This window comes from Opisthocomus hoazin, chromosome 18 (assembly GCF_030867145.1).
Source record: "Opisthocomus hoazin isolate bOpiHoa1 chromosome 18, bOpiHoa1.hap1, whole genome shotgun sequence".
Lineage (NCBI taxonomy): Eukaryota > Metazoa > Chordata > Aves > Opisthocomiformes > Opisthocomidae > Opisthocomus > Opisthocomus hoazin.
The window spans coordinates 10,983,824-11,001,874 of NC_134431.1; the positions used below are offsets into that span (position 1 = coordinate 10,983,824).

The window sequence follows — 18,051 nt, forward strand, 5'->3', positions numbered from 1 at the left end:
TTTTGGTCATTTCTCTGTAGTCATCCAACACATTCACATCTTTACATTTACTGGTGTTAATATCTGCAATTTTGAAATCATGAAAACCAAAACAGACCACAGACAGAATTTATGCTATTACTAATATCCTTTAAATACTCTTCTGTACCCATTGAGCAACGTTTCGGAAATGTCAAACTGCAGTTGTGGCCCAGGTTTGGTTTTCTTTGTTTGGTTTTGAATTTTTGTTTAGAAGAGAGTTTTGCAGAGGTCTAATCAAAATGAAAAGTGCAGAAAGGACAAAATTACTAGATTAGAATACTTAAGCAAAGCCTAAAACAAAATTAAACAAATGTACTTTTAAAATTTAGCTACCTTATGGAAAGCACTTGTTCCCAGCATGCAATACTCCATCTTTTTCCTACAGAAAAAGCAATGTTTCAAACCCTTATTCTAAAAGCTGTTCCTTTTCTCTACATAATACCCCCCCCCGCACACTTAAACCCACTGCTCTCATCTGTTGCCTTTGTCAGGTGTGTATCATGACCCCATAGTTTTCATTCCAATAATTCAAACCCAAAATCTCTTAATGTCCATAATACTAAAAGGGAAGGGCTGCAGCAGAGTGAAACAGCATAATCAAAAAAATGCATGCAGTTTGGTAACAAGTTAGTGCATAAAATTCAGATTATGCTAAAAATTACTTCATTAAAAAGTGTAGGATAGCTCTCTACTAGACAGCCTGTTTTTAACTATTTCTCAAGAACAGTTATCATTAAAATCAGAAAGCAATGAGAATCCAGGATCAACACCATCAGTGCAACCTGGACACTCTAAATCTTTAAATTACTTTTAATTTCTCTATCGGCTGTCTGGCAATACTACAATATTGTTGTTTACTAGAGCATACTTAAATTACTAACTTTTTAAACGTACATTATCTTTACAATGTTACCAGTAACCTGATTTCATTCCAATAACAATAGCATGTTAAACCAAACCTTACTTAATGCAAATGATTCTCCCTCCCTCCCCCCCCGCCCCGCCCAAGGCAAGCACTGACATTGAAAATCTGTCATTTTAAAAAAACTCTTTGGGGACTAATTGTTATATTTTCTTTCATTTGTTTTTTGTTCGTTTGTTTGGGTTTTTCCCCCCCTTCCTTTGGCTTCATTTTTTCATTGTTGTTAACTACAGTATTCCTCCCTCCCTTCCCTTTATACATATCCCAGCCCACTTTGACAGACCAATTTACATACAAATGATAGAAAATATCTTAATAAAAAACATTTCAGTTGAATTTTCAAAATTAAACGTTTTAATTGAGATTGAGATAAGAAATGTCATATTCCAAAGAATAACTTAAAGGGACATCCAACCGAAATCATGTATCTTTGAACTTCCATATCACAAGTCACAGGTTTTTCACCAGTTTGTTGCAGCATGAGAGACTACTTCAGGCAGTCTGGTCATTTCTCTTGTAGTCAAAATCATCTTTCACTTTTGCCTCTGCTGGTTTCAATAAACCAAAAGAGGGAGAAAATATTTAAACCAGGAAACTGACACGCAGTGAAGCTGCCAGACTGACTGAGCTCAAAGCTCCCCACACCCCCAATTTTTCTAGAGCTCAAGTTGGTGTTCCTTTAAGTTCAAAATGTCCAAACATCAGAAGTAAACAGAACTATCCTTTCAACTATTTTTTGCCCATACTTCGCCAAATGAAAATCTTAACTCCTCCCAATCTATTCAGTACATATTACGAGGCATTTACCTCCAAAATTAATGGTGCTTGGGCGTCTCAGACTCATTGGACAAGTTTCATGCAAAAGCCTCCAAAAATAATTCTCCTTCCAGAACGCCCACCTCAGCGATTATATTACACCTACTGTGTGAGGCCAAAGCCCGGACATAGAAGAAGAAGGATCATATCCTGCTGTACAAAACAAAGTGTTAAAGACAAGAGATAAGAAACGCAATCAGGGCAATCTTACATTTATAATGTACTTTTCATTGCAAAAGACTCCAAAGCTAGTTATAAACCACATTTACGGTACCTTTACTGACACGGAGCTACTGTAGAGTGCACTCCAGCAAGTTAACAGTGCTGCAGGAAGTTTTAGCAGGTTTGTGGCTTAAACAACAGATTTCCGCTGGGTGATGCTACCCGAGGAATATTCTGGTGCTCAGATTTCAATTAGGTGACCCAATTCAGAAATCCAGCAGGATACAGAGATGAATGCTCCTATTCGGACTTTATAACCTTTTGACTGCAGTGGTTAGGACCTCAGTTTACACCTCATCTGCGCTATCAGTCCCAGCAGCATAGCTGCACCCTGTACAGATGAGGTACACTTAGTAAAATACCAACACATTTCCTTGTATAGGTAATTTTTCCTTAGAAGCTTCCCATACAAACACAGTCCCACCTTAAATTACACGACTATGAGAGGATCAAACAAGTGACATGGCTGTCAGCCACAACCCTAAGGACATACATTCATTTGGGAAGCATTCAGATTAAAATTTTCAGTTACAATGCTGTGAAATAAACCCTTTCAGCTAATAGCATGTAAATGATTATGCTGCTGTAGGAAGACTGATACCTCTTCAACTCACATCACCCGTGGACAGAAACTCGGTCTTGAATGGGAAATGCAAGACATAACATTAGTATCATGAAGTCTGGAACAACCAAATCTGAAGTTCATAAAAATCAAAATTTGTTGAGTCATTTGTAACTACTTTTCCAAGTAACAAGGTTTTTTACTGGTTAAAATTGTTAGATTTTAATCTCCATTGATTATTCAGACAGAACATCCACAAATTAAAGCACAAATTGTTTTTCTTCAGCAAGTATGGTTTCAACAGACGATACTAAAACGTTCTAAGAAATTTAAAAAGACAAAATTCTTAAAATACTTCACAGAGACAAAACTGAGTATCGCATATGCTTTAGTATATCTAGACCGCTAGCCATATCTTCAAATAGGTAAGGATGATAGGTTATTTTGTTTCATACTGCACCAGTTTCTAACTGGAAAATAGAATTTCAGCCCCTGTATCTCTGTCAGGGCCAAATTACCTCTCTCCCACTGAGTCCTCCTTTCAGAAACCACACCTCTGGATGAGGACCGATCAGCCTTGAGAGCAGATCAGTGACAATTAGTGTATCGGTCTGAAGATATGAATCCCACACTGGGCCTCCCGAAGACCGAATGTCATTTCCCTGCATTGTGCTGCTGACAAGAATCACCAAGCATCTGGCATTTTTCTGACTTTATATAATACAAGTTTCTTTTATTTTAGGTCTTATTTCGCTAGTAATTTACGATGAAGAAGTTCCTGGTTTACATATAACAGTGCGACACAGTAGCATACGTCAGAGCTGACAGCAGCTGTATGTTCTTGGATGAAATGAAACAAGACTGTTAGCTTCTTGATACTATCTCCCTATTCCAACTACATTTAAAATAAGGTCTACTTTTAATGATTTGCCCAGCTAACTGCATTTAATAGCATGCTCTAAAAATCCAGCCATGAAATAGATTTGCCAAGAAGGCTGTTAGTGCAACCTTGAGTGAAATCTCTTAAAATACAAGAAAAATATGCAAGAAAATTAACCTATGGTTCTCACAGCAACAGAAAAGCAGCCTCCTCAGGTATGCAGGTTAAATGATGCGATATAGTATGATGGTGTGTAATATTCTATATTCAAATGATGACAATGACAGCCTGTCCCTGCAGCAAGGCAGAAGGAGGCTGGGACTGGACAATTCCAGGACAGCTGAGCAAGGAAGAGTGAGTCAGGAAGCAGAAAGGTATGTCAGGGAAAAGTGAGCAAATCACAAATACCAAGAGTGGAAGCATCAGGGAGAACAGAGAAGTTGGAAGAAAGGGAAACTACCAAAAACTTCCTTGAAAAGGTAAGAGTTGCAATTAAGTATCTCCCCTCCCTGCACTGAGTGAACAAAGCCTAATCCCAACACATCTATCGCTGGCTTACATTAAGCATTTTCACTTTCTTCTGTTGGACTCTTCTCTTTCCTCCTTATTTAAGTGTTTCTGGACTAGTTTTCAGAGGTCTGTGCACCCACATCTCCTGTGAAGGTAATGAGATTTGCAGTTTAACAGCACATCTGAAATGCCAGACAACTACGGGCTCATTTTTCAAGCCCACTATAATCCTAGGTTGGAGGCTGTTTTGTAACAGCATGCGCTCTATTCTCATGGCAACATTTTAAACACAGAGCACCTCCTCAGCCTTATCAGCTCAACCATCTGCAACACCAAGCTTCTGCCCATGTAACATGATGGTCTCCAGCTAACTTCTGTCTAACAAACACCTCTCAACTCCCACCAGGTAATTTTGTGTGCACAGCTGCCGTGTTAGCCCCAGCACTTACATTCAACCTTAGGCTAGCACATTGGCGAGCACAAGCCCCCAGGCCCTCTAACTTGTGTCTGTATCCAAGGTCCTTTAACTTGTGTCTGTATCCAAAACAGGACTAAGCACATTAGAAAGATATAAAGTGAACAGAAAACACAAATCGGACCCTCTGGAAAAACCTGACATGTTTTAAAAGTAAGATTATTGGAACTGAAGGAAATCAAAAGATGTATTTTGCTATCTGGTCAAAGCATTGTAAAACTTCAGCAGCACTGTGCACAGGAAACCACCCCAACTCCCCTCACAGTCCAATAGTATATTTCTTAGAAGTCCCTTTGTAAAAAAAATAATTTAAAAATATTTTTAAATCACTTCAGAGATTAAATAAACTGCCTCCAAAAATAAATTTAAAGTTGTGTGTCAAGCGAAAAGGACTGTTTCACACTACTTCTCTGAACATCCTACATAAATTTTGCTTCAGGAGAGGAGACAGTCCATTTAAAATGTGGTACTAAAAAAACCCCCACTTAAAAGCCTTTGGAGCAAATTCTTAGGCTAAAAACCTTAACATGCTGTTTCAGTGGTTATATGCAATTTTCAGCAAGGGCTTATAAAACTCTGTTTTATGTCTTGTTTTTGGAGCTTACTGTCTAGCTTCAGCTTGGTGACTCTTGCACTAGGAACTCCAACATCCCAAAGGAAAAACTTCCATGGAAGACAGTTCTAGTGAAAGGAACCCAGTAAGGCTGGTATGTCTTACTCTCCAATCATTTTTTATTTAAAGGTTAAAAAGAAAAATCTTCTGCGGTCCAGCAGACAGGGATCTTCCAAGTCATTCACACACTTCTTATTCTTGCTCGATTTCTGGAATTTTCCACTGCTGCCAGAAGCTCCATCTGGTGGGTGTGTACACTAACTGCAAAACTGAAAGGGAATTAACTATTTCCTTATCAACTTTTGTTTAGTAGTAAAAGTTATGTACACTATGCAATTTCTATGTCCCAATATAAAACACAAAACCAGCCAAATTTCGATTGCTCTGGGAACCACAACTGCTTACTTCTATCCTTGATGAATAATCTGCTACCTTACACTCTGCTGGGAATTTCTGCTGGGTTTTCTTATTTTGGTGACATAGGCTGAAGTATGTTAAAGAATGCTGTTAGCTAAATCTCAGTGTTTTCCAAAGAAGGATCTTTTGAATGTACACGATAAAAAACACATCAATTCTGGCAATCTCTACTGCATTCTGAAAAGCAGTTTTAAATTGCATCCATTCTCCAGGGCATGCTATACTTCAGTGCATAGGAAATTTTAAATTAGAGGCACTAGCAACTCAAGAAGTAGGCTTACACACCTACCGCCATCTTAAATAATATCTTTTGTGACTGTTCAAGATCTCCAAAGATACGCATCCACATATGTGCAGCAAAATCAATATGCAATATACATACTCAGTACGATAGTCTCACTTGTTTAGGGCTAGTTCTTAAAGATTTCAGTTTGAAATGTAATAAAGCCTGCACATCCTGCCGAAATTTGAAATCGAGACTGGAAATCTCTGAAGCACAAAGGATATTATTTGCTTACACCACGATATCCACACTTCAGTGATCAGGAAAAAAGGCTGTGTGAATATGCTCTACAATTCCAAAGTAATCCTCGTCTAGATTGTAGCTAAGCATGATCATTCCCAGAATAAAAATTATTTTGGGAATATAAGCATGCTTTATGAATTAGCAATTACATTTAAATTACATCAATCATCTTGAAATGTTCAGTCTAAAGCTCACAAAACATTTGTGTTATTAAACAATGGGGCACAAGTGTCTAAAATGTAAGCAATATACACATAATTCATGATTGGATTACACCAATTGTGAAACTGAAATCAGAATAGACTGAAAGTGAAAATGGTAGTGCTGTCTTCTCTGTGTCATGTTTTCCTGACACCACCACTGTGTCAGCAGCCAGAGCACAGACCTTATCCAACTGAAAAGGAGCATTTTTCAGGCAGAGCAGCTCCTTCTCTCACCCAAACAGAAGTACTTAGGACTGGGACAAGTAAGGTGGCAGGAAGCGTGGCTCATACCACCCCTTCCAGTGGCAGCACAGACACAGATACATTGAAACCAATGTGAAACTGCATCCCTTAGTGTGTCCTAGCTAGTAAAATGCATTGCTTGCATGCTGGTAGAAGTGGCAGAACGAATCAACAAAACAAAAGAGAACATACGAATACTTTTACAAGCTCATCGAAAACCCTGCCAATACATGCTTTCTCAGATAGTAGATGTATTAAATATTGAAGGGATCTCGCCCACTGGCTAGCATCTGAGTGATTAAAGTGTAAAAATAGTCAGTGAAGTAGGCTGATGCTAATTGTTTTTCCTTTGCCTTACCACTTCACACGCTATGCATAAATGCTGGCATTACATGATTGGGTAAAGTCTGTAAACGAGAGCTTGAAATCAGTCTTACCACTTCACATTTCTTACCTCTTTCCCTTTCTGTCTAAGCATAGCTCCCAAGTTTTCCAATCCCTGACTACATTCCAGCGTTAATCCACCTCAGCTACTGCTGTCTTTGGTCTGACTCGGGAACCTTCGATATTCAAAAGGCTTCATAGCAGCAGCAGCAGGAATGGGGAAACAAAACAACAACAACAAAAAAATCACAAACTTAAGTTTGACTTTTTATGGAGAAAAAAAAGCATTTTAAGACAATTATTTTGCCTACTTAGATTTCAAGAGACATTTTGCTCCCTTACTGTTGCTGCTATGAATCTGCATCACTAACAACTTCTTTGGCCCGGCTGCAGCACAAGGAAAGAACCATCAAATCCAGAGTCACATCAGAAATCAATACATAAGAGAGTCGCATCAGAAATCAATATGGAGAAGAGGTAACATGGGGCGAAAGAAAGAATGCCTGAAGGCTGAGGCCTCAAACAGGAGAGGAGCTGCAGGTAGGGAAGAAACACCAAACAGGGAAGCCAGGCTTGAGAGCATGCCCTTCCCTGTATTTAAATGATGGGGTGAGCTGAGGAGCCTTACTTCACTAGACAGGCTGGTCACACAGTTACTTAATTTCTATTTCTGCTAAATTGTTTTAGATACTACTTGAGAAGTATCTTTTAAATGAAACATTCTGCCACATGAGCTGGACAGCCATGAACCTACAGGTGTGATGTCTTCATAGAGTCAACTACACGGATTTAGGACCCAACAGTCAGTATCACTTTTCATCCAAATCATCTTAAATACCACCTTAAAAAAAAAAGTAAGGATATAAATGGTTGTAACTGAAAGTGACTCACTGCAGAAAAAATGGTATTTATTCAATTCTTATTCAAAACCATCAACCGTCATACACATTCAAAAGCACTAATGTGAAATAAGAGCAAGACACTAAATTCAAGCCTCATGTTTGCCTTTCAACAGCAACTAGCTATAGTGAAGCTCTGAACAATGCAGATTTTTCCTTGAGGCATATGGCCCTCAGGTAGATAAATAAGAGTTACACCCTCTTTAAAAATGTCTTTAATCGCATCTAGAACATGTATTCAGTTTTTATACCAGATACGAGTACTTCCTGAAAGCTCAAAATGAGCAGGTCAGCTTGGCCATCCGGACTAGGAAAGCAAGGGCATCTTCCCAAAATGCGTCAGGTGAGTCAAAACAAACTTTCTACATATAAAGAAGGTATAGGATGTTTTTTTTAAACTAAATTAACAAAATCAGGAGTTCTTTTTCTTCCAATGCATGCAGAGACATTTACATTATATTATCCTTAGACCAGTACCTTTTATTCTCATCTCCCTGTTCTTAGGAAACCTACACCTGCATGAACATATTTACTTATATGAGCAGGACTACCTCCACATTAACAATTATACTGTAACAATTATGTTAATAAAAAACATAACCCAATATATAAAAAAATCTAAGCACAGAGCAGATCCTAATTTAATATAATAAAAAAATACTATACTGTTTGTTTAGATGTAGACCAACATAGTCAGCTGTTATCTTTTTTAAACAAGCATGTGACGTGCATCTTAAAACAAAGATTCCAAGCAAACATGCCAATATACAAACTCAGCTAAACTAATAATTTAAAAAATACCCCATCTTTGCCCATGCAGATAAAGCAGATCAAATGATACCTATGGACCACACTAATCAGCTGATGAACTGCAGCCCTACAGCTATTCACTGCCTCTCTCCTGGCACCCGTGTCCTGAAGACTCTGGACTATCATCCTTAGCATAGCTGATACTGTTTTGTTCATTCACAATGTATAAAATTTTGTGTCTCAAACCAATTTCAAGTAGTGGAGCAAATAACTTCTTATTTCTGAAAAAAAACCCCAAAACATACCAATATAGTTCCTATCTAGCCACTAAATTTTATTTGCAGCCACCTCAAAATAAATACATTAAACCATAAACACTGTCTTTGCTCCCACAAAAATCATCTGTTCCAATTTCTTTCTTTACATCAATCAAATCAGCTGCTATCTTAATATGAAGTTATAAAGTACACATTTGGACTATATGATTTTTGACTACTGATAAGATTCTGATATGGTTATGTATTCCAGGAATGCTACTTTAAATCTTAATGTTTACTTTCAGTATTTACTATTGTTATGGAGTGGTAAAGCTGGGTTGGGTATAATCATCTATTACTCACTCCGCAGTGTGTCAGAAGCGCAACTTCCCTTCCACAGAAAATCTGTAAGTGCATTCATCTAGAATTTAATAGTGAATTCAGTAACTGTAGAGTTTGGTTTAGTAAGTACCTAACAAATTATACTTTATACTATTAAAGTTTAATTAAAACACTGCTGTTAATATACCACTCTAAGTGACACATACCAATTATGAAAATGCTAATAGGCATCTTCTGACAACTGGTAACTTCTATGTATACAGAAAAAAAATTAAGTTATTAATCTCATCCTGAAGAGCACATACAGTCTTCCTAAATGTTTTGTTTGTGCAGCTAATGTTTAACACTGTAGGGCACAAACTTTCCAAAACAGTCAAGTCGTTCCTCTCCTGTCAATGTTTTTCATTCCTAAGCACTATGAGCAGCGGACACTGTTCACCACTTGTCTGTCTTACCCACAGGCAAATGCAGCCACCTTTCACCTTCCCCATCCCTTGTACCTCCCTCCTAAAGCTTAACACAAGTGATCTTAAAAGCTCTTAGTGACTTTTAAGCTCTAGCAGTTCCACACAGCATACTTTCAAGCATAAATAGTAGGAACCTAAAGAGATGCTTTCTATAAACCTGTCTGATGGACCACCACTTCAAGTTAAAAAAAAAAATATTAATAATGGGGCACTAAAAATATATCAGTTTGCAATGATTTCAGAGAGTTGTCCACAAACACTGGAAGCATGTCTTTTCTATTAGATACCAAAAAGTCATTTTTTAAAGTTAATTAAGAAATAATATTAATTTTAGTAATGGGCAGCTTACTATTTTAAAAATAGTACAAACACATTTAGCTTAGTATTACTTTTGGAGAAGAACAAGTTATTAATTGCGTGTGTCAAAAAGGACACCTCTTAACTGAAGTTCACTGAAGTATTTGCTGTGATAATCTTCAGGAAATGTAACAATCATGTTACAACCCATCAGCCTCAAGTGCAGTTTTATTCAGAATAGGGTGTTTCTCTTCTGTTGTCTGTTCTTAAAATTTTAAGATTTCAACACATATCATGGTAGATGCTGATTCGCTGACACCAAATTACTACCCAACATCTGCAAACGCACTAAAAAGGAACCAAGGAACCAAGCTTTGGTTTGTTACAAAAACAAACAAAAAAAAGCTTTTCCATTTTTTAAACAGGATGATCCATCTTTCTCACCTAGAAGGATGGTAACTGGTAATTATTACAGTTACCAGAGTCCCCAGGTGAAAAGTTTTTCCAAGTAGCTGAGACCCTGCAAGAGGAAACGATGCTGGTGGCCTGCAGCACACACAGGCTGGGCCACACGGGAGCCAGCTAAGGTCGGTCCACGCTACCCTGGCAGGTAGGAACCACGTGTCGCCATTATCTCACACCTTCTACCTCCGAACAGAAACAGAAAACAGTAGCAAAAATAAACAGAAACACAGCCAGTAGGAACAACCTTAAAAAAGGGGGGTATTTCTCTAAGAGGAACGCAAGCCTTTCACACCCGCCACACGGCTCAGACACACGCCACACACACAGAGCATGGCAAGGCCGAGGCGCCCGGCGAGCCGGACCCCGGCCCGCGCCCGCGGACAAAGCGCCCGGGGCCCCGGCATCGCCTCTCCCGCCCAGTCTCCGCCGCCGCGCGCGGCAGGTGCGAGGGAACCCGCGCGAGCCCATCGGGCCGGCGGCAGCGCCCGCCACCGCCGCGCTCCGGCCCTCCCGCCGCCACGGGGACCGGCCCCGGCGCAGCCCCGCAGACGCCGCTCTGCGCCCGCGCCGCCCCCCCCCCCGCGGCCCTGCCCGGCCAAGGGAGGGCGCCCCCTGCTGGCCGCCCGCGGCGCCGCCGGCTGGGCTGCGGTGCATTTTGGGTGGGGGCTGGTTATTTTTCTTCCACGGCCGTAAACCGGGAGCGACGATACCGGGTTAACGGGAGGAGGGGGCACCACCTCTGTGGTACCGGTTTCGGAAACACGCACACACACACACACACACACACCCCCGTCCCCCCTGTGCCTCCCCCGCCCGCGGGCTGGAGCCGAGGGAAGGGGGTGCCTGACAAGGCGGGGTGCAGCGCCCGGCAGCCGAGCGAGCCTTTAGCGTTCGGTTTCCCCCGCCTTTGTCTGAGAGACGGGCGCCCGTAACCATAGCCCAGGGCAGTGGAAGGAGGGCCCGGTGAGTCAACGCCGCTCCATCCCGCAGCCGGTGCCGGCTCAGCATGCCCGCCGCGGATCGCGCCTTTTCCGGCGGGCAGCCAGCCCGGCTGCCGGGAGAGAGGCGGGGGGTGCCGCTCCCCATTCATAGCCCGGCAGCGGGGACCCGCGTCGGGATGCCGGACCCGCTCCCCGACTCGTCATCCCGCTCCGTCACTCCGCCTTACCGCCGCCGCTCCCGGGACACATCCATGTGCGGGGGGTGTGCGTGCGTGTGTCCCCTCACCGGGAGGGGACAGGGAGGAGGCTGGGGCTGCGCCTGCCGCGCGGGCCCCGGCAGAAGGCGGGGAAGCCGGCGGCGCAGCGGTGCCCGCAGCCGGCCGGAGCAGCGCCGAAGTCTCCTCAACATGTGTGCGGGCGGCTGGGGGGACGTGGCCCGCCTGTCAACTCCGCAGCTCCCTCCCCGGCCGCAGCGGGACCTCCCGCCTCGCCGCCGTGCTGAGGGACGGGAGCTGCCGGGGGCCGCGGCCCCGCCGGGCGGAGGGAGGGGGCGGGCGGGAGCTGCCCCCGCCCGGGTCGGACCGCGGACTCGCGCACGCACCTACCTGACTGGGGCTCTCCTCGGCAGCGAGGGCGGGCGCTCCCCCGGCACCGCGGGCTGGGGGTGGGGGGGCGCGGAGCTGCCTCCCTGGCGCCGCCCGGGTCCCTGGGCGGGCGGGCGGAGCGGAGCCGGCGGCGGCGCGGGGGAGACAAAGGGGGCTGGATGGCGGGGGGGCGAGTGTGGGGGGGGAGGGGGTGGCCTATGGTGAGCGGGTCCCGGGGGGCGGGGGCGGCTTCACTGGGCTCGGTCCCCGGGGCGGGGGGTGTGGGGCGGGGGGGGGGGGGGGGGGGGTTGCTCCCTGGGCGCCCTGCAGACAATACAGCCGGGTCCCTCCTGCCCAGAACCTGCCCTGGCCAAGATGGCGGCCGAGAAAGAGCGGAAGTGACGCGAGACTCTCATTAGCATACGGGACTCATTGTCCGGCGGGAGGGGAGGGGGCCGCGCCCCGGGGGGGAGGGGGCCCGAGCCCCGGTGGGTTCCCGCCGGCCTGGTCCCCATCCCGCCCCGCAGGCCGCCCCCCGCCGACGGCGGGCGGGCGGGTTACATAACCCCGCCGAGCGCAGGGGGGGGTTGGGGGCTCTCGCGAGAGAGACGGAGGGCGCCGCCGCTGGCGGCGGCGGCGGCAGGATCTACCCCGGCCCCACTAGGAGGCGCCGCGCCCTGCGGCGGGGTGCGGACAGGGAACCGACGCCGCCCGGTTATCCCTCCGCCGACCCCAGCCGGGACTACATCCTGTCCTGAGGGGCCTCCGCCGGCGGGGCTGGGGCACGCGCCAGGCGAGCCACGTGCCCACGTGACCGTGCTGCGCGCACGTGACCGCGCGGCCGTGAGCAGCCGGTCTCGTGCCGCGGGGCGAGCGGCGTCGCCTTAGGGCGCCCCCGCCCCGCTCCTGCGCGCCGCCGCCGGGCCGCAGCCCGCCCCCGGGCCGGGGCGGGGCCACCCCGCGCGCGCGCCGGCCCCCGGGGACCGCGCCCCGCCCCGCCCGGCTCCGCGCCCCCGCGGCTGGTCGCGCCGGCGCGCGCGCTGCCCTCACACCATGGACAGCGGCCGGAGGGGCCGAGGCCGGCGGCCCCCGCGCGTCGGCCTCGAGGCGGCGGGCGGGGCCCGGGAGCGGCTCGCGCCCGGGCGTGCCCGGCCAGAGGCGTCGCGCCCCGTCAGGGCCGCGAGGTGCGGGGTGAGCCGTGAGGGGATGCGGCGTGGAGCGGGCTGGGGTGGCGGGGGACGCGGCTGGTTTCCACCCTACCGCTCGCTGAAATCTCCCCTTACCGTATGTCGGCGTGGTTCACTGAAGGCAGGCGATGGCCCGCAGGTTGGTGGGTGGGTGCCATCTTCCCGGTGAGCTGCGCGCCCAGGCGCGGGCGGCAGGCAGCTGACCGGCTTCGTGAGGGTCGCCTCGGCACAGCGACGTCTGGGGCGTGAGGAGACACCACATGCGATTCTTCCTCGCGGATCGAGGCAGACCTGCTCCAGAGCTCAACAGGCGAGGCCCAGTTCTATAGCTCGGTGAAGAAAGCCTCCTAGTGAAAGGGAACGCTGGCTTTTGTTACTTCAAAGATACGCAGACATCTGAAGGATGAAGTAAAGCATAATTCCTTCCATCCTCAGCATTCAAATCCGTTCTGGTTCAGAGTGACACGAGTTATACTTAAGCCTTACAATACCAGAAATAAAAGTCTGTGTTTTCAAATCATTGCCTTAAGTATAAAAGCATAGAAAAGCTGTCATAAATTACTTAGACTTCATAAAACTCAACGATCTCCTCCTACATTTTCAAGTGACTGATATCCTGAAAATACGTACGCCACTCTGTTTATCACAATTCACATAAATAGCTTTTATGAAGAATTCAGTGACATTTTATTGCATTTGTTAGCTTGCTTTACGACTTTCTGGTTCGGCAGGATTTAGAAGTACACTGTCACTGCCTGCAAATCACACCTTTATTTCACCAGGTACTTCCTTGGTGTCTTCACCTTAGTGGTCAGAGGAATCAGTAAGTCACGGAAAGAGTCTTTCTTTTACAACAGAAAGAAAATACACAAAGCTTAGCTGCAAAACCAAAGCTTCTGCTTTAGCATTAAAAGGGTTCCTAGAACTGAGGTACTTAAAAGTTCCTCTGCGATGCGCATATGTGAAATATATCTCAGCTGAGGAAAGCAAAAAAAGCTGGTTTGGTTTTCCTGTAATAACTTCAGCTTGCCTTCCAACAGTAGATATTTTTTTCTTTGATGGCACAATAAAGATAGTATGCTGGGAAACATCTCTGAAACACTGTTAAGTCAGTACCATATTCAGAAGCTATCAACTAACTTCATGGCCGCTTAAGCCAGTCTGATTCATATCGACTAAAATACACAACCCCGAACGAGCTTTAGGACCTTCCTGTTTCAAGAGTTTCTTGTTTATGCTTCACCACTGACCACTTTTTAGCATTTCTTGTTAGTGGTGCATTATCACACACTTTTACTTACCTAACTTGTCTCTTACTCATCAGACTTCTGTTTTCTTTTTAAAATTAATTTAAATTTTAGAAGAAAGGGAGGAGTGTTTGCAGTGCATTTAATACACTACTGTTACACGCTTTCCTCCTTTCTGAAAGAAGAAAACAAACCATGATGATAATTCTAAAAGGTTTGGAGTGAAGGATGGTAACCACTGCCGTTGCCTGGCCTACGGGGAGTTGTACATTCATGTGATGCGTTTGGTTGTACAGAAGAATGCTTAGCTGAGAAAATGAATTGTAGTAACAGAAAAGAGAGATGGAGGTTAGCAAGCATTGATTTAGATTCGAGGCTGCAAGACATTCTTGGGCCATTTGGTTATGCCTGGAAGATGGGCGAGGTTGGAGAGGATTGTCCCATATAACTCACTGTGTCTGTCACCACCATACTTTAGGGCTCTAGCATAGATTTATTACACATAGAAAAGAAATTTCTGAGAAAATACAACAGAAACATAAAAAAAAAATGTGTAAAAATACAACAGCACTGGAAAAACAAATCCCTGACCCATAAACCTTCTAATCTAAGGGATGAATTTGAGAAAACATAGTGAGAAGTGTCTGAAGGTTAGCGGAACTGAGTTTAATGGAACCTGGTAATGCAGCTGGAAACAGAATATCTATCAGATAGATATTTAAGGGAATGAACACAACATGAAGATATGTGGAAAGGGTACAACAGCACAAGCCAAAATAGTTGGAATCCAGGCAGGAGAACTGAACAGGTTTTTAGACATCTTTCCATGTCCTGAATTCTGGGTGCGAGTGTAAGTATCATAGTAATTTTGCATCTTGCTGGAGTTTCTTGATACTTATCAGAAGAAGCCTCCAGGCTAGGCTGGCAGCCAGAGCAGCTGAAGGTAGAGAGTTCTCTAACCACTTCCTCAATATCAACAATACCAAGGAATTTCCTGCTGAAAACAGGATTTCCAGCCATGATGGTGGTACCAGTCCAGAATTAGGGCCAAAAAGAATACGGAAAATAATCTGTGAAGAGTTCAGAAACGAATTTGGTGAGAGAGGGATCTAAATTAGATATGGATAGAAAGACGAGCATCAGAAGGCAGAAATATTCACTCAGCGCACAAGACAGGTGATGTAGGCAAAGATTTTTAAGGCAAGGGAGAGAACAACGGGAGGGAAAGATGATGTAGCAGCAGAAGTTTGAGCAAATGTGCGCCATTGCGTGCTTTGGGCTAAAGTCTGCAACGACAGGGCTGAAAAAACTAGGGGGAAGGATGGGACGGTGTATGTAGAAAGCAGCCCTCGAGTGATGGATGAGATCTTGTCCGCGCTTAGTTCAGTAAGAGTTTTTGTGGTGGTTTGCACAGTGTGACAGTTGTCAGCAGTTAGTGAGTTAGAAAAGAAAGATTAGATTAATACAAAGTTTGTATAAAAAGGTTGATTTAAAACGTAAAATTCAAGCAGTGGGGAAGAAGGAGAAAAGGAGTCTTGAGCCCATTTTTCTCCTGTGTGTACAGAGTGAGGCAAACAAAATGAAACAAAAGTTGATGATAATAGTCTTAATATACTTTTTATGTTACAGAAGTGGGTATTGTTTCTCACAATAGAACACGGCCACTAGAAAATCAGTAAAATCGTAGCATTGTAAGAGACTAAACACTTAACACCAGAGGGGAGACAATTAGCATTCCCAAGTTGAATAGGTATAATTGAATATGTGTTGTGCTACTGATTCAGGTCAAAATTGTGCCCACATTCATAATTGTACTAGTTTAGCAGCGGTACTCTGGGTTTTATTCAAATGCAAAATAATTAAGACAACTACCAATGGCTTTAAGCCCCTAACATAATTAATTATGTAATAAATACAAGTAAGTTAATCCTCAGATCACTGGTCTCACAACAATCTTTAAGACCCATTATGCCATGCAGCTCCTGTGCTGTCACCTGGCAGATGACTTCATCATCTGTCGGTATTCTTTAACTTTCTTCCATGAAGATGACTTTGGGAAAAGTCACCAGGAAGGGACCCAGTTTAGTCTGTATCAAGATGAACTGTCCCTTGACATAGAGTACTCTCCTTTTCTCTTTTTTTTAATAGAAAAAAATACTCATATTGAGCAGGTCTGTGATTAGGGCTGCTTAAGATAGGCTTGATTAGTTGGTTGGGATAACTTGAAAGGCTAGGTTGATCCCTTAGTCAGACCAATAAGAAATTTATCTGTCATAAGCAACACTTCATTTTCACTTGGAAGCTGGGCAGTCAAGGATCATGTTCTTTAGAGGTGATGCAGTACTGCCATGACAAACTACATTCTTTCTGTGGATGCATTCAGATGGGATTTACTTAATGAAAGATGTTGATTAAAATGGAAAAGTCACCTAACTTCTGTATGTCAATAATTTATCACTTTCGAACAGTTTGTCTTTTGTACTTCTGCATTGTACAAGAAGTAATATAATTATTTTGACAGGATCCACCCATCAGAAGTACTGCCATATGCCTTCTTTGCAAGAGCAAGCAGAATGGTAAACTGGACTAGAAACGAGAGCTCTCCAAACGCATTGCAGTGACGACATGAAATTCACCATGTAGTAAGTAAATCTGGTTATTTTCTTCCTGAGTATCGCCCAAGTAGTTCCACAGAAGTAGTGCGACAGAAGACCCCAAAGCATTCTCAAGCTGTGACTGTATGAGCTCAGTCGAGATCTTTCCCATTCTGGAGTAAAAGTTGAAGTATCATTTAGTGCTCAGATCTTCACCTTCCTGAGAGCATAGCATTTTAGGGGGTAGATAACCATCCTCAGCTTCCCAGGAAACATCAAGTTCTCAACTGTGGTTTTGTCTGGGTTCACCTCCTAGGGATGTGACATGTTTGCAAAAAGTCAAAACAGGAAAGATGTTTGTGAGCCAAACACAAGGTTGCTTTGGGTTTTTTTTTATTATGATGCACCATTGATACTGATTTCTGTGGAACAGTCAGTGCAACTAACCTTGCAGGAACAACCTTCAATTTTATTACCTTTGCCCACTGCCGCTTTGTTGAAATCCCTCTCTCAAGGGCTAAGTTTTCAGATCTAATTTTGGATTAAAAGTTGCAATTCGGTTTCCTTCTCTCCAGTCCCGATATATTCCCCCCTGAACAGTAATAATCACAATCTATAAGAAGTTATAAATGGCCACCATGCTTGAAGAAAAATGTGGCAGGAAAAGAGGAGGAAATGATGACTGAAAAATTTCTGTGCTTTACAGAACTTCTGTGATTGCCTTCTTTATTTATTCATGTCTTCTACAGCATGGCACCTTCGAGGTAATACATTGTAAGACAATGATAAAGTTTGATAAGCAATCCTCTCCTCTGCGTATACCCTGTTCATACTGATCCTAATGTTAGAATTTGCCTACAACTCTGGAATGCTAACCGTTGAAAAGCTGTTGTTGAAGTCATCAATGTATTGAACTCAGTAGGCAATCTGTCATTTAATTAACTTGTGCCAAGATCTCAATCCATGCTTATACTTGGAATCCTGATAGACCCTTAAATAAATATTATTGATTAACCATCATTATTTTTTACTGTTGATATGCAGAAGGTTGTGCAACCTTGCAGTTGGCTTTCTACACAGTCCACTGGAAAATATATTTTATTATGCTTATGTTGTCAACTAGGTACATATTTACTGCAGGCTCAGATTAAAGCCTCATATTTAAAAAGAAACCAAACCACAGCTGAAGCCGATTCCCTCCAACCTCAGATCAGACGAATCCTCACC

The 18,051-nt window shown here is 44.2% G+C and overlaps 1 protein-coding gene across 13 annotated transcripts in view; it reads right to left on the bottom strand.

Moving 5' to 3' along the window:
- Nucleotides 1-12,389, bottom strand: part of ADNP (activity dependent neuroprotector homeobox) — a 32,863-nt gene extending 20,474 nt beyond the window's left edge. The window contains exons 1-6 of one of the 13 annotated variants that reach the window (XM_075438528.1): nucleotides 11,818-12,389; nucleotides 6,865-6,987; nucleotides 5,014-5,290; nucleotides 3,983-4,078; nucleotides 1,751-1,912; nucleotides 355-400 (exon numbers count right to left, since the gene is read on the bottom strand). In XM_075438528.1, the coding sequence (XP_075294643.1) occupies nucleotides 355-393 (39 nt within the window). In that variant the 5' untranslated portion in view covers nucleotides 394-400; nucleotides 1,751-1,912; nucleotides 3,983-4,078; ... (1 more) ...; nucleotides 6,865-6,987; nucleotides 11,818-12,389. The other 12 variants (XM_075438530.1, XM_075438527.1, XM_075438524.1 and 9 more) reach the window with 12 other exon arrangements.
- Nucleotides 12,390-18,051: the final 5,662 nt, after the last annotated feature.